At 36.4% G+C, this 22,038-nt stretch overlaps 1 protein-coding gene across 1 annotated transcript in view; it reads right to left on the minus strand.

The window, feature by feature from the left end:
- Positions 1-974: 974 nt before the first annotated feature.
- The window catches only part of LOC131904565 (solute carrier family 7 member 13-like), a 35,567-nt gene continuing 14,503 nt past the window's right edge, over positions 975-22,038 (minus strand). The window contains exons 2-4 of the mRNA XM_059255664.1: positions 12,644-12,775; positions 10,941-11,302; positions 975-1,220 (exon numbers count right to left, since the gene is read on the minus strand). Coding sequence (XP_059111647.1) covers positions 975-1,220; positions 10,941-11,302; positions 12,644-12,775 — 740 coding nt within the window. The remainder of the gene's footprint in view (positions 1,221-10,940; positions 11,303-12,643; positions 12,776-22,038) is intronic.

The following is a 22,038-nucleotide window of genomic DNA, read 5'->3' on the forward strand; positions in this document are numbered from 1 at the left end:
TTCAATCTGAAACATTTTTTAAATTTCTTGATTAAGGAATCAATGACAGTATTTATGGGTTACAGAGTTATGTCAAATGTTTGTGTGTGTGTGTGTGTGTTTGTGTGTGTGTCCTGATCAAAGTTGAGAAACACACATTTCTTTCTCATATGTCTAATATGCTAACTTACAGATAGTTTTCTTTACACATTAAATATATTGCATAGGACAGAAACCCAGTTTACTTTCCTTGTAATGTAATTAGAAGATGCTGTGTCATCTCATTCAATGTTATGTGTTGCCATGTTCCTGCCATGTGCCTATGCTAATACCTAGCAAATTACAATAGAGCATAAATTATTACTTTCTAAAATACTTAGTAAAATCCTAGTCATTCAGAATTCTGGGATCATCAACCTTTTAAAATTAGCTATATAGATTGAATTGGGTAATACTTTCTGAAGAGTCAATAAGGACATATTTTTGGCTGTAAAAGTTGTGTGGTCTCTGTCAACATTGTGGAAGTATGTCAATGTACAGAGAGAGCAACAGAGAGGAATCACTGAATGTGGCTCTTTGGTTATAGTACACTGATTCCTTTCCTTAGACAGCACTTTATACAAACTTTCCCTCTTAGTGAAAATATGATAAATATGACTAAAGACAAATCTACTTATAAATGCTATGATTGTTGTGTGTGTGCAAAGTACACTTGCCAACATGTTGAAATGCTGTGAACACTTGTATAATCTCTTAGTGATAAAAGAAATTTCCATATTTTTTTAGTTATTGTATATTTAAAAACTTTAATCTTATTTCTACTCATTATTCACAGAAAAAAGGTGTTTAGGAGGTGAAATTGAAACTGTGTAACAATGTTTGGGGTGGACATGATATAAGCAAGGATTGTGTTTAACAACATACATCTAAAAGTGAAATTGTAATAAAATTAGGTTATGCTTAGTTTCAAATATACTTCTCCTTCCGTCAGGATTTTAGGAAGGAATTAATTTATCTTGGTCCTCAGATGGTGAGACATTGAAAAGCAATTGACAGTAACAAGTGATTGTGTCAAAACATACAGCATGTCTATGAAGGTGAGCTTGAAGCCAGTAACAAAGAAATCCACAGAAAAGAAAGACAACCTGATAGACATGCTCCATATTAGGAGACTGAATCACTGGCATGAAAATGAGAAAAAGTGATGAAGCTATTGATCCAAATATAAGTGGAAGCCACACCTGAAAGGAGAAAAAATTTTAAGCTTATTGATGGCATGCTAAGTTCCTATGACAAAAGAATATTATATTTGTTACATAACCAATAGGAAGTGAGTGCATACATATCTTCAAAATTTTTAGAGTATGTAGTCCTGGTATTAGCTAGTCAAAAATTAATTTATTGCATATCATATATCATAAAAATATGTGGTGAATTTTGTTGTACCCTAATAAAATTTGCCTGAAGATCAGAGAACAGAACAAGCCACTAGATTAAACATAGAGGCCAGGCAATGGAAGCATATACCTTTAATCCTAGCACTCAGGAGGCAGAGATACATCTGGATCTCTGTGAGTTCAAAGCCCCACTTGTCTACATGAGATTGATTCAGTCTAGGAGAGAAACATAGCCAGGCAGTGGTGGTACACACCGTTAATCCCAGTATGTAGGATTCACATGCCTTTAATCCCAGCACTTGAGATATCATCCTTTGCTATCAGTATTTGGGAGGCACACAGCTTTTTATGCCAGCACTAGCGAGGTTGAGACAGGAAGTGATATGGCTGGGCAGAGAAAGGTATATAATTCATGAGGAGGCAGGAACTAAATTTTTTGGCTAGAGGCCTTTTGGCTAGAGAGGTATTTTGGCTGAGGACTCAGAGGCTTTCAAACAAAGGATTTGTGGAGTTGACAAGTGAGATATGGCAATGGCTTGTTCCTTTGTCTCTCCATCTTTCTGTATTTACCCCAATATCTGGCTCTGGGTTTTTTATCAAAAGACCAACTAGAAATTATGCAACAAAAATGTCATTGTGAACTTACATATTTGCATACAGTGTACTTGAATTACTACTTTATTCATCCCACTGAGTCATTCTTCACTAAAGCCAGCTCTTTATTTTCAAACAATAGAGGAAAGGGTTCTCTTGTAGAATTGCATAAACTGAAATAGCAGCATCACTCTACTATTCATCATTCCAATGATGTTATCTGAATTAGGAAAACTACTACATATTTACTCATAGCCAAACTTCCCCCTTCCTTATTATCTTACTTTTTTATTAATTTTTTAGTTGGCATACTGTAGTGATGTATTTACATGTGTAATGAGTGTTTATTTCTGAAATTTTTATAGCCACAAATAAATCAGTTATGTTCTTATTCTTCCTTTTATTCCTTTTTCCTTCTTGATTATCTCTTTTCTTCCACAAAATTATTTCCACTTTGGCTTCAAAATAAATGTCTGATTATCTCTTCTTGTTCTCATTAATCTCTTTCTTTTGAACAAAAGGAGATCAAGGGGACACAAATTGGAAAGGAAGAAGTCAAAGTTTCATTTTTGCAGATGATATAATATAATACATAAGTGACCCCAAAAATTCTACCAGAGACCTCCTACAGCTGATAAACTGCTTCAGTAAGGTGTCAGGATACAAGATTAACTCAAAAAATCAGTAGCCCTCCTATATACAAATGATAAATGGGCTGAGAAAAAAATCAGAGAAACATGACCTTTTACAATAGCCACAAATAATATAAAATACCTTGGGGAAACTCTATCTAAGCAAGTGAAAGTCCTGTATGATAAGAACTTTAAGGCTCTGAAGAAAGAAATCGAAGAAGATATCAGAAAATGGAAAGATTTGCCATGCTCTTGGATAGATAGTATTAACATAGTAAAAACGGCAATCTTGCCAAAAGCAATCTACAGATTCAATGCAATCCCCATTAAAATCCCAACACAATTCTTCACAGACTTGGAAAGAACAATACTTAACTTTATATGGAAAAACCAAAAAGCTAGGATAGCTCAAATAATCCTGTATAATAAAGCAACCTCTGTAGGCATTATGATCCCTGACTTCAAGCTCTACACTAGAGCTATAGTAATATAAACAGCTTGGTACTGGCATAAAAACCAACACGTGGACCAATGGAATTGAATTGAAGACCTTGACATTAATCCACATACTTATGAACACATGATGTTTGACAAAAAAGCCAAAACTGTACCATGGAAAAAAGAAAGCATTTTGAACAAATGGTGCTAGCATAACGGGATGTCAACATGCAGAAGATTACAAATAGGTCCATATCTGTCACCATGCAGAAAACTCAAGTCCAAGTGGAACAAAGACCTCAACATAAATCTAGTTACACTGAACTTGATAGAAGGAAAAGCAGGAAATAGTCTTGAATGCATCAGCACAGGAGACCACTTCCTAAATATAACACCAGTAGCACTAACAGTGAGAGCAACAATTAATAAATGAGACCTCCTGAAACTTAAAAGCTTTTGTAGAGCAAAGAACACAGTCAACAAGACAAAGCGACAGCCTACAGAATGGGAAAAGATCTTCACCAACCCCACATCTGACAAGGGCTGATCTCCAAAATATATAAAGAACTAAAAAAGCTAGACTTCAAAATATTGAAAAATTCAATTAAAAAATGGGCTACAGAGCTTAACAGAGAATTCTTAACAGAAGAATCTCAAATGGCTGAAGGGCATTTAAGGAATTGCTCAACATCCTTAGTCATCAGAGAAATGCAAATCAAAACAACTCTGAGATACCATCTTACACCTGTCAGAATGGCTCAGATCAAAAACACTGAAGACAGCTTATGTTGGAGAGGATGTGGAGCAAGGGGAACTCTCCACTGTTGGTGGGAGTGCAAACTTGTACAGCCACTTTGGAAATCAGTATGGCAGTTTCTCAGAAAATTGAAAATAAATCTTCCTCAAGACCCAGCAATACCACTCTTGGGCATATACCCTAGGAATCTTCAATCTTACCACAAGGACACATGCTCATCTATGTTCACATCAGCATTATTTGCAATAGTCAGAACCTGGAAACAACCTAGATGCCCCTCAACTGAAAAACTGATAAAGAAATTGTGGTATATATATACAATGGAATACTACTCAGCAGAGAAAAACAATGACATCATGAGGTTTGCGGGCAAATGGATGAAACTAGACAATATCATCCTGAGTGAGGTAACCCAGACTCAGAAGGACAAACATGGTATGTACTCACTCAAGTGGACATTAGATGTGAGGGAAGGGAAGGGATGGCCGGACTCCAACCCATAGCTCCAGAGAGGGTAGCTAGCAGGGTAAAACTCTAGGAGGGACACATGGATGGCCCATCTAATGAGAAGTGGAGGAGATCTACATGAGTGGACTGGGAGTGGGGGGTGGCAGAGGGCAAGGTGTGGGGCATGAAAACATAGGGAAATGGGAGGGTCGAGCTGGAACAGGGACAGAGTGGGAGGTGAGGGAGGAAGATACCATGATAGATGAGGACATCATGGGAATAGGAAGAGGCAGTGTGCTAGGATGCTCTCAGGTATCCACAAGGATGACCCCACCTTGGAGTGCTGGCAGTGGTCCAGAGGGTGCCTGGACTGGTCTACTCTGGTGACCAGTCTAGTGAATAACCTAGTTGTCATCATAGAGCCTTTGTCTAGTGACTGATGGAGGCAGATGCAGAGATCCATGGCCAGGTGACAGGCTGAATCCAATGGATGAGAGAGAAGAGGGATTCTCGGGGTGGGGGACTTTGAGATCATGATGGGAAGACATGTAGAGATGACCGGCCACACTAGTGGAAGCCCAAGAACTGTTGACTAGTGGCTGTGGAGCCCCCTTGGGACTGGACTATGCCCTCTGGATAAGGAAGACAGTTGCTTGGTTCGAACTGTTTGGGGGGCACCCAGGCAGGGGGATCAGGATCTGTCCCTGGTACATGGGCAGGCTTTTTGGAGCCCATTGCCTGTGGTGTGATGCCTTGTGCAGCCTTGGTGCAGTGGGGAGGGGTTTGGACCTGCCTGGGCTTAGTGTGCCAGACTCTGCTGACTCCCCATGGGAGACCTTGATTTGGGGGATGTGGGGACGTGGGGTGGCTAGGTAGGGAGGCCTTAAAGGTGGGAGGAGGGAGGAAGGGTATCTGTGGGTGGTATGTAGAGTGAATAGATAATTTCTTAATAAGGAAAAATCAAAAGAAAAAATAAAAGAAATTCACTGAGACTCTTAGATTAGTGATACCTAAATAAAAATATCTGTCAATGTGTCATAAGCCGGGAGTGAGGGCTACAGATTGCCCCACATAGGAATTGTCTTAAATGCTAGCATTTGAATGAAAAATAGTAAATGGAGATGAGATATACTCTAATTGTAGACTGTGTTGTTTCATTAAAAAAAAAGAATCAGTTTTGATCTAGCACTTGCCTTGATATCTTGTTGCTTTATTCCAATCAAATTTGATAACATTTTTCCATTATTGTCTCATTATTAATGAAATATGTATTAATTATTCACAGAAATTAAGTGACATGTGCCGTTTTGAAAAAAAAAACTTTCTTTAGGCATCATCATTCCCTTCGATCCCATTTCTATGTTTATTTTCAATATGTGCATGTGTATAAATACATATTTTAACAAAATAAATGTGATTTTTGACCTTAAGTGTAGTTATGTGTAATATTATATTTATTGATTTAAATTTGTTCAATTATCTTTTTATTTCTTTAACTAAGCCAAAATTTTCTATTGTATCTGATTCTCCTTATGTGGTCTCAATTTCCCATTAGAAACATTTTGTTAAGAATTATTGTGTATATATTTCTCAGAAAAATTATTTTGTAGCTTTCTATATTTTTATAAATTCATAATGGTCTTATACATACCAAGATTTTGTAAGGATGGATCTGATGATTTTCCCTACAATTCTTGTTTTCTTCTCATATATAAAAGAACAGTATTTTTACATGATATTTGAAATGGTAATAGAGCAAGCATTCCATTACCAAATACCTACTTTTCATGTTGTAGGTCTTTCACCAGGGATTGTTCCTAGAACGTACTAGGGAACTTGATTTTTTTTTATCTTCAATTCTCTGTGTCAAGAGCAACTTCTCTTGCCTGTCTCTTAAGAAGGTACCATCTCAATTCCTTGTTCTATTTGCTTTTCCACAACCATGTTCCTAAGTCTAGTTTTTTGTCATTTTGGAAATGGTTCTACCTAAATATACTCTAACATCAAATGGACATAATTAGATTCTGTGTCTTTTCAGATTGTTAATCAGTTTTATACAACATGCCATTATATAGAAGACTCAGTGTTTTCTTCACTAAAAGTGTTTTCTATGTGTCCATTTTATAATATCTGATAACAAATAGGTCCTTAAATATAGGTCTGAGCATTGCCCTATTTAACATCTGCTGTGCTGATTCTTTGCACTATGCTACACAAATACCCAGTCTTTCAGTGATTTCACATTTTCAGATTAATAATGTTTCTAGTTTGGACACACATCACACTGAAATACTCCTTGCTGTTGAGTAATCCTCTTGTACACTATAAAGATTTTTCACTAGAATTAGATTAATTAAATTCTGATTGGTCAGTCTCCAGGCCAGAATTATAGGCAGATCAACCAAACTAAGGATGCTTGGAGGAAGAAGAATGGATTCAGTAGAGTCATCAAAAGATGGAGAGAAGTTAAGATGACCATGATGCCGTACTCAGAAAAAGTACCAAGCCACATGGCAAAACATAGATAAGAAATATGAGTTAATTTAGTTAAAGTGTTAGCTATCAACAAGCCTGAGTTATTGACTGAATATGTATTATTTATATTAAGTCTCAGAGTTGGTTATTTAGAACCAGACAGTTATGACAGAAAAATTACATCTACAAATAGCACCCAAAATGGGGCATAGATCTACATGAGACCTAAAAAGCTTAAAAGGGGGTTCTAGACACAGAAATGGAGTCAAGCACTGATTCCTAGTCTCATGTCTCTCATGCTAGCCACAGCACAGAGCTGCATCTCCTGAAAGCTGCCAGCTCACCATGAACTACACTGCAAGGTGGGATCCTGCAGTCTCTCACCCTGGCCATGAGCTAAGCTCTGTGGCAGTTTCCTTCAGTCTCTCACGCTAGCTGCAGTATAGAAAAGTCTCTCCTAATACTCACCCCCAAACACCATGTGCTACTGCCATGTGCTAAACTGGAAAATCCTGGGAACTAAGAGCAATTTAAGATTTGTCTCATGTGAGAAAAAAAAATACAGATATACAGTAAAGATAGATGCAGACCAAAAAATCCTTTACACAGGTTACAGTGTGTTTAACAATATATGTAAGCTTTGAAGAAAAAGAAAAAGGGTTCAGAAAGTCCTTTAAAAAGGAATAGAATAATAAAGAGTAAAATATGCCACATTAAGAGTTGAATTACACAGAGAGTCTGGATTCTTTGGCTGACTTGTATACAATACACAGTATATACTTGTAATAATGTAGCTATGTATGTTACCTTTAAAATTTTATGTATTTTCAGAATTAAAGGATGAGACACTAATGTAAATGGATGGTCTACGTTATCTAGCATTTCAAAATGCCTCTGTTATAGTCTCCTCAAAAGTCTGCATTCAAAACAGCTTTAAGGCTGCTGGTTTAGATGGTCCACCCTCACAGACCTTTCCAGACAACACTTCATTATTATCCCATTTTTTCAAGATTCCCTAAAAATACTAGTACCATCAAACAACATGAAGCAGTCTAAAATAAACAATGCCCACATTCCTAAAAGATTGGCTATAGATTTTTTTGGCATTTAAGGTGGATTGGTTACAAGTTGTTATTGGTCATAGTCAGGATAAAGGCTAGAAAAAGAATTAAATTCAAAGATCTCTTTCTGCATGAATAAAAGGGGTTATAATATAGAAATGGTGAGATAAAAGTTGGATTATTGAATCTACTTTAATCTAAAAGAGCAACTATCAATCTTAAATGTGTACATTAGTATAGATTTGGTTTACTGATGGAAATTTAAAGTTATTTCTGTTATACTTTATGTATAATTCTACTCTTGTTTGGAGTATTATGTTTATGCAGCTCATTTAAAAATGTAATTTATAATAAAATAGAGATTAATAGTCATCTATAATAGTCAAACTTATAGTCACATTGGGTATGTTTTCAAAATCATATAGAGATAGATTTTAGATAGACAGGTGGTCTTCAAACACATCAGAGGTCTACAAATATGGCATTTAAGATGCCTTAACAACAAAGTTTTTTATGAAAATGAGAAATGTATGCTCCTGAAAGTACCAACGTACTTCAGAGTAGATGATGGGCATCAAAGAAACTCCATATAGAGTTCAGTTTCTATGTGGTGAAAGTTAGCTACTGAGCAAGAAGCTTCCCTGGCTTGAACTACTGACAGTATGTTTACCATATTGGACAAGCCAGACACAAAGGAAAGTGATACCAATCTTTGCCAAGACAAAGCGTGGCAGTTATTCAAAAATCCTTCTTCACTGTTCATCTGTGAGATATTCTAGGCCTGCAGGTTAAAGATGGATGCCCCAACATTGCAGAGGAACCTTGGATGACTGTCCATTCAGGTGACTGTTTCTGTAATTTCTTAGTTTTGGAAGTTTTTGCTCTGCACTTCCTGTTTACTCAGGTAATATTATATCCTTCTCAGTTCTCTGATGGAGTCGAAGACTAGACAGGTAGAGTTATACTTATCCTTTTTACCAAATTCCAAAAAGAAATTTACAAGAGTAATAAAGTGTATAAGCTTTAAAGATATAAAAGGATAATTTTGAGTTGGTAATGCAAGTTAAGATATAAAGTGATTTAGGTAAAATCTCTGGACTCACCAACATAGGATAGATAATGGAGTATTTTCTTTAATTTTTCCAAATACAAATAGACTGGATAGTGTAAGTATAATTCTTACTTAATAATTGTTTTGTTGTATATAGTTATACTAAGTTAAAATTAAAACTTTTTAATTAGACAAAAAGGAAATTTTGTGGGATAATCCTCTTGTAAACTGTAAAGATTTGTCACTTGAATTTGCTTAATAAAATACTGATTGGCCAGTTGCCAACCAGGAAATAGAGGTGGGGTGACCAAACTAAAGATGATGGGATGAAGAAGGGTAGAGTCAGGAGTGTCACAAAGAGATGCAGAGAAGGAAGATGGGCATGCCATACTAAGAAAAGGTACCAGGCCATGTGGCAAAGCATAAATAAGAAAATGGATTAATTTAAGTGTAAGAATTATCTAGCAAAAATCCTGAACTGTTGGCTGAGCATTTATCATTAATATTAAGTAACAGAATTGGTTATTTGGGAGCAAGTGGTGGAGAGCGCAAGACTCCACCTACAACTCCTATTTGCCATGTACTGTGTTCAATGCTCAGGAAACATAATGAAAGTTAATAAACAGGAATCTGAGAGGCATTGTGTGGGTGCATTAACTGATAACTTAATTGATATGTTCATCAGATTTTTTGTTGTTAAAATGATATCTGATATGATTCTAATAAAGTCTATATGAGACTCATGTCCACTAGAATGTGCTCAACAAATGAAATTTATTCATTATTTTGACTGATGGTGATTTCTTTTTATGACCCTTGAATAAAGCAAGGTTTAAAAATATATTTATCCCAATTTCTCTGACTTATCCACATGATTATCTGAAATATAGCAGGGATACCACAATGTATCCAATGTATCATTTACTTTTGTTCATGTAGGATGTACTTGAAGAGGAAGCAATTACAAGAAAGAAGAATATGGAATATGGTACAGTATGACACTTCTCAAAATATGGTCAGTATTCAACTATTTATAAGAATCTCAAGATGAGGCCCCCAACTGGATCAGGCCCTCTGAATGGGTGAGACAGTTGATTGTCTTGATCTGTTTGGGAGGCATCCAGGCAGTGGGACTGGCTCCTGTGCTCATTGCATGAGTTGGCTGTTTGAAACCTGGGGCTTATGCAGGGTCGCTTGGCTTGGCCTGGGAGGAGGGGACTGGACCTGCCTGTACTGAGTCTACCAGGTTGATCTCAGTCCTCAGGGGAGGCTTTGCCCTGGAGAAGGTGGGAATGGGGGGTGGGCTGGGGGGAAGGTGAGGAGGGTGGGAGGGGGGAGAACAAGGGAATCTGTGGCTGATATGTAGAACTGAATTGTATCGTAAAATAAAATAAAACACACACACACACACACACACACACACACACACACACACACACACACAAAGAATCCCAAGATGAATTATATAGGAGTACCTAGGAGAAAATTTGTTATTGTGGAACTTATTAACAATACTCAGGACTTATTATGGTCACTGTTATAAAATACAGAAGTTTTTTTTATTATTTTGCATAATCTCTGCAACCATGATACAGCTTAAATCTTGATGAAATTCATAGGAATATTGAGAAGGAAAGCAAAGATGATGTGACATCCCTGGATTTATGTTATATAAATATGTGATTTACATATTATAGAGATAATATGAATGAAAATTGTCCATGATAAGTCTTTGCTAAAAATCGTGAATTAAATAAAACATCAGATAAGGAAATAAGCAAAAAGAGGAAGCTTCTTCTACTTTGTGAAATTATTATGTGAGCTTGTTCTTTTGAGCATGGGGACTATAGTTTTCTCCTGAGTATTATTATTTGCTTCCTGGAAGATAATGATGATATCTGTCTTTTCTACAGTGTTTCAGTTATCTGCTTTCACACAATAAAAATGAAGCCTCAAATAGCACATATCACAGAAGCTTGGTTGGAAGACATAGAGCTACTACCTCATACAATGGGTTGAAAACTGGTTAGAAGAATCTCACAGTTACTGAGCAAGTTTTAACAGCAAACAGGCTGCATATTCAATATTAGTATTTACATATTGACTTACCTTATAAGGTCTTGGTAGATCAGGCTTCTGGTACCTTAGTTTAAGCAACCCTATCACATTCAGCAAATTTACACACGATGTTCCTAGCGTCACATATTTCACTAGGTAGATTAAATCTGAAGCTATTATTGCAATAGAAGATAAAATGGTAGTCAGGATGACTGCTACAACTGGAGAGTGATGATCATTAAGCATTGAATAGATGACAGGTAATTGTCCATTTTGACTTGCACAGTAAAATATTCTTGATGCTGAAAGTATTCCAGAAGAACCACTGGTCACCAGTGATGTTGAGATCCCCAAAGAAAGTACCCATTGTGCAGAAGGGAAGACTTTGTCCATCCATGTGACAGCAATAGAATCTATGAAAATTCAAAATGCCAAAGTCATTTTTGCTTGAAAGCAAATAGACAGCACTCTGCAATTGTTTCTGTTTCCATGCATATTGTAACAAATCTTGGTCATTTTTTTTCTAAGAGAGGGATTCTCTTACTCTTCTAATCTGTTTGCCTTGTGATTGGTTTTGTCCATTAAAGCACATTAGAAGTAGATGTTTGAGAGTGCCGGGAATAACAGTTCTTGCTTTTCTTGATTGTTAAACTGTCTATCTCATGAATTTACCACCCCAACTTTTTTGTCAGCTAAAAAGACAGAAAAAAGCCATACTAGCTGTGGATACCTGGCACTGCATTATGGGTTTCTCCCAGTAAAAATGGCCTAAAATTCAGCCAGTATGGTGTAGCATAAGTTGTGAAGTTTGTGTGATGACACCTCCCTCACATTCTCCCTTTAATGGCCCTGTGCTGCAGATGTACTTAGAAGTGCTCCTGCCCAATATCCTTTTTGACATTGGCAAATCTTGATTATGCTACTATGTCATTTTTTTAAGACTGAAAATATCCTAAGGAAAGACTATTTGTGCCCCTCTCTTTTTTATCATAGTATTTAAAATCAATGCTGCCCAGGTCTGGAATTGAAATTTCCCCAGTAATCTCATCTGGAAGAAGGGAAAGTTGAAGCTCTGGTTCCAACCAGAACAAGCACTTGTCTCTGAAGAAAAGGTTTCATGTGTTTTTAACAATTTGACAGACTACATAGAGAAATCCCAGAAAGTAATGAATGAGTGATGATAGGGCCACGTTTATTCTTAGTGGCATTCTGATGGGTATATGTAGAAGAACCAATCATGACAATTAGTGCTCACATTTACAAATAACTAGCAGTATCCTAGAAAAACTGAGAGTTACAATATGTGACTATGACAGCCTTAATGAAAATCTTGGCAGTGGGTTTCACATCTAAGAAAGTAAAGAGATGTTGCCTATTTTAAACAGCTTCTTTCATTGCAAAGATAAATGTGTATTTTGAAGGATGAAGCATCTAAGCATAGTGTTTATTCTTTGTGTTCTTGTCCTGATCAGGTATCTTGACATTCTTTTTTACTCTTTTCCTACTCTTCTGTCTTTGTTCTTTATTTTAGTTTTTCTTGGTCTATGGCCTTCTGGATCTATAATTTAGTTGTTATCATATAATAGATGATTTAGGTTATTTTGTTTTCAGTAGATTCATTGAGTATCCCCAAAATAAACATTATTTTTATGGCACTGTATGCATACTAATTATATTTATCATATATAAAACCTTCAATCTTTATTTCTTATTACAGACAGGCATCTATCCTATTTAATTTTACTCCATCATACCTGAAGAGATGATTTCCTGTGGTGTCAGAACTGCCAAGTATGATATATTAGTCAGTAAGTATGACAGAGTCACAATGGACAGGCCAGATATTACAGATCTTGTAATTGTATCAGTAGGGCTTTTTATTTCTCCTAAGAAAAATAAATAAATAAATATATTAGAAAATGACACATCTATGAACTTGCCAAAGCCCCATGTCATGGAGATGATCACATTAGGTCTCTGATAAAGCATTTCTTTCTGTCACTAGAGATTATGTATTATCTTTCTTTAACTGAGATAGAAATATTGATGGTTTAGATATAAAATACAGATCTTCACATATTTAGTAAGCCTATTGAATGTAAAGTAGTGCTTTTTTTGTCTTTGATTGTTTCCTGAACACAAGAACCTAGACATATTAACTCTTTTAAGGTACATATTTTAGAGCAAAATGTCTCATGAGGCAATATGAAGGACACAATTTTGTTCATTTATAAACAGCAATCTTACTGTGCAATAACGTAACTCTGCAAACATTTTATTATAAAGGTATAGTGATGTTAATGAACTGTGGTCTACAATATCCATTTAAGTCAGTGCAGTGTTCCCAAAACTCAGGTTTTCATAGATGATGAGGGTCAATTAACATTAATGAGTGAGAAGTAGTCATGAAAAAAATGTATAAGAAGCCCTGTGTTGGATGGAGCATTACCACATACTTCTTTTCCTCGTTCTACTCCATGCATGGTCTGTTATCAAGTGAGGTAAAGTTTGAACTAAAATGAATGGTCTATTCCTGGCAGTGATGACAAGAAATGAGAGCTTTCTGAATCAATATGGAGAAGCTTGTGGTGCTGGAAGAGAATAATTACATCTATGACTTGACAGATATTCCAGTAGATCAGTTGGTCAGTTTTCACACACAAGTTGATTAACTAGTTTGCTATATTTTCTGGAATCTGGTGTTTAACTTTATGAAATAGGAGTTATCTCTGAGGACATTTTCAGCAGTAAAATAGGTTTCCCATGAAATGAAAGAAGTTCATCTTTAAGTGAAGACTCTAAACTCTTCCCATCAAGTAGTTAAATTTTAGAGAGTTGTAACAAGATTAATCCAGATAGTAAAAAATTATATTGTTACATAATGCAAATAAGTGGAACCCTAAAAATACTAGGAACATTAGTTCAGACATGGTTGTAATGATTTGGAATTACAAGAAACAAATGAATGCCACATATTAATAGATGTTAATCATGATCTGTTTGTCTTCCTTTCATCAAATACATTGCATAAAATTATGAGACAAATAATGAGAAAAATATTTACACTATGAAAAGGAAGACTTAAATTTTATTAAATTTATATATCTTGAAAATTAATGTAAGATTCTCTACCTGGGAAGTTGCTGGCCAAGCTGGCCTGGGAATCAGGTACACAATCTTCACTATTGTTCATTTCCCCCATTTTCAATCCCCTGTCTCATCTACAGGCATATAGCAAACTGCTTAAATGAACCTGTCCTTCCTCGTGACTCTACTACCTGAGGATAACACCCAACCTGATGGTGGACCCATCTTTCCTTCTTCCTGTGAACATTTTCAGTCCCCAAATTCTAGCCAATCCCCATTCTTTGGGCCTGCAACAAATACCTAGAAACACGTCCAAGCCAGGAACAACAGTGAGCAAACCAGGAAGGGAATTAGAAGTACTTCTTCTCAGTCAATCCACAGCCACCAACAGTTGCTAAGATCCAGAGAGTCCAAGAAAACTCAAGCATAGAAACATGTGCTTAAGGAAGACAATACCAGATATCAACAAATACCATCATCATCATTTCAAAACCCAGAGGCCAAGATACCAGCACAAAAATACAGCCATTGACAGCAAAGAAAATATTCCTGCAACAGAACCCAGAAACTCTGGTAAAGTAGCTCAATAGAAATGCAATAATGTTAAAGCATAAGACACAGACTTCAAATTAGGTATTATGAGTATGTTCAAAGATCACAAAAACTATATAAATGAATCCCTTCATAAGTCGGTGAAAACACAAGCAACCAGTGGAATGAAATAATGAAAACAATTAAAGAAATAAAAATAGAGTAACCAAAGAAACTCCAAACGGAGGTGTAACAGAAATGATTTTTTGAAAATCAAACGTAAACCTCAGAGGTAAGCCTCACAACAAGGTACATGAAAAGTAATAGAGAATCTCAGTCATTAAATATAATACAAGAGACATAGATGCCTCAGTAAAAAAAATTCAGATCCAAACATCCAGGAAATCTGGAACAATATGAGAAGACCAAATATATAAACAATAGGAAAAGAAAAAGCTTAGTTAAAAAACATTGAACATATTTTTTAATAAAATCACAGGAGAAATATCCCTAACCTAAAGAAGGATGTGCCTATTAAAAGTACACAGAAAATACAGACACCAAACAAACTGGATCAGAAAAGAAATTCTTGAGGAAACGTAATGATCAAAACACTGATTTTACAGACTAAAGAAAGAATATTAAAGCTGCAAGGGAAAAACAAGCATCATATAAAATATACTCACTAGAATACCACCTGATATTACAATGGAAACATTGAAAACTAGAAAGGTATAGACAGATATCCTACAAACTGTAGAAAATCAGAGATGCCAACCGAGATTACTATACTCAGCAAAACTTTCAATCACAAAAAAATGGAGAAAGATAACATTGAATAATTAAACCAGATTTATCTATCTACAGTATCTATCTACAAATATAGCTCTAGAGATGGCACTAGAAGGAAAATTTCAATATTAAGAGGTTAACCACACCTAATAAAACACAAGGCATAAATAATCTCAGAAAATCAATTCAAAAATGGGCTAAAGTAGGGGGAATCCCCACACCACAAAACACAACAATGAGAATCAACAAACACTGCTCATTGATAATTCTCAATATCAATTGTCTTAATTCCCCCAAAGAAAGACACAGACTATCATATTAGATTAGGAAACAGGTTGTACCTTTATTCTCTGTCCAAGAAATACACTTATTAAGGACAGAAGTCCACCTTAGAGTAAAAGGATGAAATAAGTCATTACAAGAAAACGGATCAAAGAATCAAGTTGGTATAACCATTTTAAAACGTGACAAAATAGAGTTCAAACAAAAACTAACCAAAAATAATGGATAAGGGGACTACATATTCATCAAGGGAAAAAGCTACAATAAAGTCATTGGTATTCTAAAGATTATTACACCAACCACAAGGGCAACCAAGTCCATAAGAGAAACAGTACAATAGCTAATATCATATACTGACCCTACCACAATGATAGGGATGACTTCAATAACGTACCTACTCTTGCCAACTGGCAGATGATCCAAAGAAATATTAAGTAAAGAATCACTGATGCCAAATGACATCATAAATCATTTGTACCTAGTAGATATTTATGGAACATTGTACTTGAACAGAAAAGAATATACCTTCTATTCTATAGCACACATAGGTTTCTACAAAATTGACCACCTACTCAGACATAAAGTCTCAACATATACAAGACAATTGAAATAATGCCCTGAATCATATCTGACCACCATCGAATAAAGGTGGATATTGACAACAGAAACAAGATGAATCTTCAAAACTCATGGAAACTGAACAACTATATACTTAATGAGAACTGGGTTAGAAAAATATTTAGAACTAAATCAATAACTTCATAGAATTGAATGACAATGAAAACATAACACACTCAAAACTTTGTGAAACAATGAAGGCAGTTTTGAGAGAAGTTCATATCATTCATTAAATACTCATCAAAAATTTAGAATAATCTCATGCTAGTAATTTAAAGGCACACCTGAAAGTTCTAGAACAAAAAGAAGAACTCATATTCAAAAGGAATAGCTAGCAGGAAACAATCATCTCATAGCTAAAAGAAGTTAAATAGAAAAAAATACAAAGATTCACTGAAATAAAATGTTCTAAGTTTTTTTTATCAGCTGTAGAAGTTCCCTGATAAATTTTTAGATCACTTACATACATTATCATATCGTCTACAAATAGCAATTCTTGGATCTTTTTTTTTCCAATTTGTATCCCCTTGATTTCCCTTAGTGTATTATTGCTCTTGCTAAACCTTTAAGTACTATATTGAATAGATGTGGAGAGAAAGGACAGCCTTGTTTTGTTGCTGAGTTTAGTTTATTTTCTTTGACTCTTCCTCCATTTAATTTGATGTTGACTGCTGTGGGATGGTCTGTATGTCAAGTGTGTTGCTGATTGGTCAATAAATAAATCACTAATTGGCCAGTGGCCAGGCAGGAAGTATAGGCGGGATAAGGAGGAGAATAAAGCTGAGAAGTGGAAGGCTGAATCAGAGAGACACTGCCAGCCGCCACGATAACAAACAGCATGTGAAGATGCCGGTAAGCCACGAGCCATGTGGCAAGGTATAGATTAATGGAAATGGATTAATTTAAGCTGTAAGAACAATTAGCAAGAAGCCTGCCATGGCCATACAATTTGTAACCAATATAAGTCTCTGTGTTTACTTGGTCAGGTCTGAGCGGCTGCGGAACTGGCAGGTGAGAGAGATTTGTCCTGACTGTGGACCAGGCAGGAAAACTCTAGCTACAGTTGACTATAGGTTTGCTGTAAATTGCCTTTATTATGTTTAAGAACATCCCTTGAATCCTTGATCTCTCCAAGACTTTTACTATGAGTGGGGTGTTAGATTTTGTCAAAGATTTTTGACATCTAATGAGATGATCATGTTGGATTTTTTTTTGGAGTTTGTTTATATGGTGGGTTTCATTCACTGATTTTCATATGTTGATCCATCTCTGCATCTATGGCATGAAGCCTACTTGATTATGCTGGAACAAGGGGAAGATTTCTCTATTGTTGGTGGGAGGGCAAACTTGTATATCCACTTTGAGACTCAAAATGGCAGTTCTCAGGAAATGAATTGGGGATAGATTTATCTCAGGCCCCACCTATACCAGTGCTGGTTATAGACACAAACAAGATACCATCCTGCCACAAGGACACTTGATCAACTATGTTAACAGCAGCTTTATTCATTTTAACCAGAAACTGTAAACAACCTAGGTGACCCTCAACTGAGGAATGGATAAATAAGATGTAATATATTTGCAGTGGAGTGTTTCTCAGCTGCTAAAAATGACAGTTTCAGGCTAATTTTGGAAATAGGAAAAAATTATCCTGAGTGAGGTTACCCAGATCCAGAAAGACAAACATGGTATATACTCACTTATCAGTGGATATTAGCTATCAAGGAAAGGATAATCACACTAGAGCACATAGACGCAGAGAGGCTAAGTAACAAGGAGGGCTCAAGGGGGAACACAGAATCTCCCTGAGGAGGGTAAGTAGAATAAATTTTCTCAGTGGACAGAGAGTGGAAGAGGATGGGAACAGGAGGGAATCAGGTGTGGGGGATGCAGGGAGAGAGTACTGGGAGTGGAATCTAAATCTAGTAGAGTCATTGAATCTAGGATAAACATTAGAATGAAATAGTTCTTTCTTACCATATCTAGGGTAACATTAGAATATAGTCATTGTTTGCTGGAGGTACATATACCTTAAAGTAATTAGAAATTGTAGAGAATATTATTTGTTTTCTGTGATTTTACAGAGTTGTTTTTCTGGAGAAGTTTTCCATCCATTGCACGACTTTGATCACAAGACTATCATGGCATATCTGGAATGTCTTGCATACTGGGTACTGCAAACAGTACACGATAATGACTAAAGTTGAAAGGGTGTGATTATTTACTTCAGAGAACATATAGAATATATCAAAGGTGTTTTGGTTTAAAGGAACTTGTTTATAAAAAAACAAATGTATAAGTCTTTGTACAGATGTTTGAAATTCAGTTCAAAAAACCTTTTTCTCCTTGTTGTCGGTGAGCTGAAACTTACATTCTTGAGTGGCTTTCCTTCTTTGAATGTCCTATGCAATACAAAACATTGACATTTGATACCCAACATCATGGGCATCCAGACATCCAGGTGTCTGGATACTCTAGGACTGGATGCTTGACCATAGGCAAAACTCCAGGCTTGGGCAGGGATATGGGGAATTCACCATCTCAGGAGCAGAAGTATTTGCAGTTGCTAAGGTGTGTGTTTAAAGGAAATAGATTTAAAATGGAAGAAACACCCTACAGAACTTTCGTTATTATTTCAATGGCAGGCTTATTGGTTTGAGGCAACTCCTTATATTCAATTAAAACTGATAATATGGGATCAAGTGTGGAGAAGTTTAAGGAGAGCTCATCAGAGAGGAGAGCCTATACCAGTGAAGATTTTGTCTTTTTCTAATTAATCTCCAATGCTCTGGAGCCATTTCAGAATGAGAAATTACAGAAAGTTCACTCAGATGTGGAACAGGGAAATAAAAAGGAAACCATTCTGGCTACAAAGTGTCAGTCAGCAGAGGAGAATTTTGTTCACGTGAAGATAAGAATGTTGTTTCAGAGGGAAAAGGAAATAAAGAATGTCAAAACACTAGAAATGAATTTCTTTCTTTAGGTGGTACAGACTTAGAAATGAGAAAGATTGAAATGCTAACTGCACATTTGCAGGAATTAAAGACATACATGAAAAAAAACCTAACAAGACAAAGAACATGGGGAGAAAAAATATTCCTGTTATAAAAGAAGCAAGGAAAAGAAATCAAAAAAGAAATTTCCTCAGTAAAAAGTGAAAGTGTTTAATCAAAGACCTCTGATGCCACTTTATGAGGGAATCGAGAAATGGTTGCCTAAGGACGTAAGGACACCTTCACAGGTGTCCTTCACAGTTTCCATTTAATATGCAGGAAATGTCTGCAAATATTCAGTATCCTCAATGCTAAGTTTAAATTACAGGCCTACAGATATGACAAACTTAACATCATTTAAAGAAGCAGCGGTGGCATATGGAATGCTTTCAGCTTCTCTAAGACATGTTTTAAATAATTTTGCTGCTTAGAATACAATTATTTCACAACATCAGCACTTAATGGCAGTTATATTAGAAGCTGGTCCCTAATTACAATTGAGGCTCACCTGTGGACAGAGGAATCAGCAGGCATGGAATAGCATAATCATGGTAGAATAGTGAAATACAGAAGGATCATTTTCTAGGTGAATTTAAATATCCTAATTTACAAAGACAAGTATAATTTGATGACTCCACTATCATGCAATGTCATTTAGCAGCATTAAGGGTCTGGGATGAGGTTAAGGAGGCAGGGAGGAGAACTATTTCACTTAACAACAATTACACCAAGTTCAGGGGAAGCTGACATTGAATTTTTTACAAAAATCGACTTCAGCATTGTAAAAAAGCAGTATCTGATCCTGATGTTATGAAAGTTTTAGTCGAATATTTGGATTTTGAACAATTTTTTAAAAAAATGTGTCGCCTGAGTATAATCAAGAAAATGGCCTCAACCCTCAGGAGTTTGTATGAGGTACAGAAAAGTTACATATTGGATTAATGAATATAGATCTGTGAGAAAAGTGAAAGACAATCTTATAATGAATATAGATCTGTCAGAAAAGTGAAAGACAGTTTGTCTGGAAACCTGATGAACGGTTTAGTTCAGGACCCAAGAATAAACAACATGAGCCAACAATATCTTTCAGCAGTGGGATAGCTAACCAGCAAAGCTGTCAGGAGAATTCAAATTCAGTATTGGAGAGTTAATGCATGCTACTTCAGGAAAGCACTGCTTCAGATTTAGCTTTGTTAAACATCTAACATTATCCCCACAATTTCCTAGTTATAAAGTAGCCACTGGAGTGTGTGGTTCTCTTTCACCAGGGAAAGTAGGAATAATGGTGGCAAGAAGTAGTTTAATATCTCAAGAATTTATTGTATACCCATGAATTACATAGGAGAAATTAAAATTGTGCTTCTATAAAAAAAGACCATGCAAATAGAAGCTGGTGATGGAATTGCTCAGTTATTATTACTCCCACAACTTAAAGGTAGAGCAGCTCCCGTATGTAGGACAGGAAGGTTTGTAAGTACAGGAAGAAAGGTGCTTTGGCAAATTCATTATTGATGAAAGGCCAAAATTCAAATAAAAAAATGAATGGGATTGAGATTGAAGGGTTAGTAGACATTGAAGCTGGTGTATTTATACTTTCTCAAGAGTCATGGAATACAAATTGATGTTGTCAAGAGGTGTCTACTGAATTTTTAGGAATTGGAATGTTATGTTTTTGTGGAACTCCTAACAGTGGGAGTAGGATTTCTCTGATCTTTTGCCTACCCATTGGACCCCTTTCCACCTACTGAGTTTCCTCATCCAGCCTTAATATGAGGGTTTGTGCCTAGTCTTATTGTAACTTTTTATGGCATATTTGGTTGACATCCCTGGGAGACCTGCTATTTTCTGTAGGGAAATGAAGGAGTAGTAGATCTGGAGGAGAGGAGAGGTGGAGGAGGAACTGGGAAGAGTGGAGGGAGAGGAGTTTGTGGTCAGGATTTATTGTATGAGAGAAGAATAAATATAAAGAAAATGAAAAGAAAGACAAGAGAAGGAAATAAGAGATGCAAAGTATAGTGGATATCTGGTCTATCTATGACTTTGAGGTACAGCACCACAAGATATAGCAGGTAACTGTTCTATCTATAATCTTGAAGTTCCTGTCTCCAGGGCATGGCCTTGGGGCCACTCTCTTCTCTCACTCATGGGCCTGGATGGTGTGGACTGACTCAAGTAGCAGAACAGTGTGAGACTGTACCTCAGCCTTCCAGGATTCTGCAATGATTCTCCTATTTGATGAATTTTCTTTCTTAATAAATTCCTTTTACACATTAAGCAGACTTCCATGGACATCTCACTTTATCTAGCACCCAACCATGTGTATTTGAGTCCCTAGTGCCCATACTGGGGCTACTTGCATGACCAAACCTTAATGCCCACAGGCAGCTGCTGGTGAGTTCTCCACCCTGCAGAGCCTAAATGCAGCCCAATCCCCCAGGAGCTGCCTGACCCCTGCTCAGGTGACCACCTGCAAACAGCAGCTGTGCAGAGAGCCTGTAGTCCAGGCAGCTCACAAGGCATGTGAGCCAGGAACTCCCAAGCCAGCCAGATCATGCAGCAGCAGTTATTATAAAAACTGACAGAAAGCACATGCATTTAGTGGCAGATAGAGAACCATGCCAGAAAGAAACATGCCCATGCTAGGTACCTTTCTAGTTCTGTGCTTGTAGAGGCTGGACCAGGTCACAGCCCCCATGCTTGTAAGAGATGGCCAGAAGACCATTTCTTTACTTTTAAAACTGTTTGGTGTAGCTGCTGTCAACTCCATCTTTTGAAATTCCCACTGCCACTGCCACCACCACCACTCCGTGTGCAGCCACCACCACTGTTCAGTGTATTGACTCATT

The sequence above is a fragment of the Peromyscus eremicus genome, chromosome 2 (assembly GCF_949786415.1).
Source record: "Peromyscus eremicus chromosome 2, PerEre_H2_v1, whole genome shotgun sequence".
Lineage (NCBI taxonomy): Eukaryota > Metazoa > Chordata > Mammalia > Rodentia > Cricetidae > Peromyscus > Peromyscus eremicus.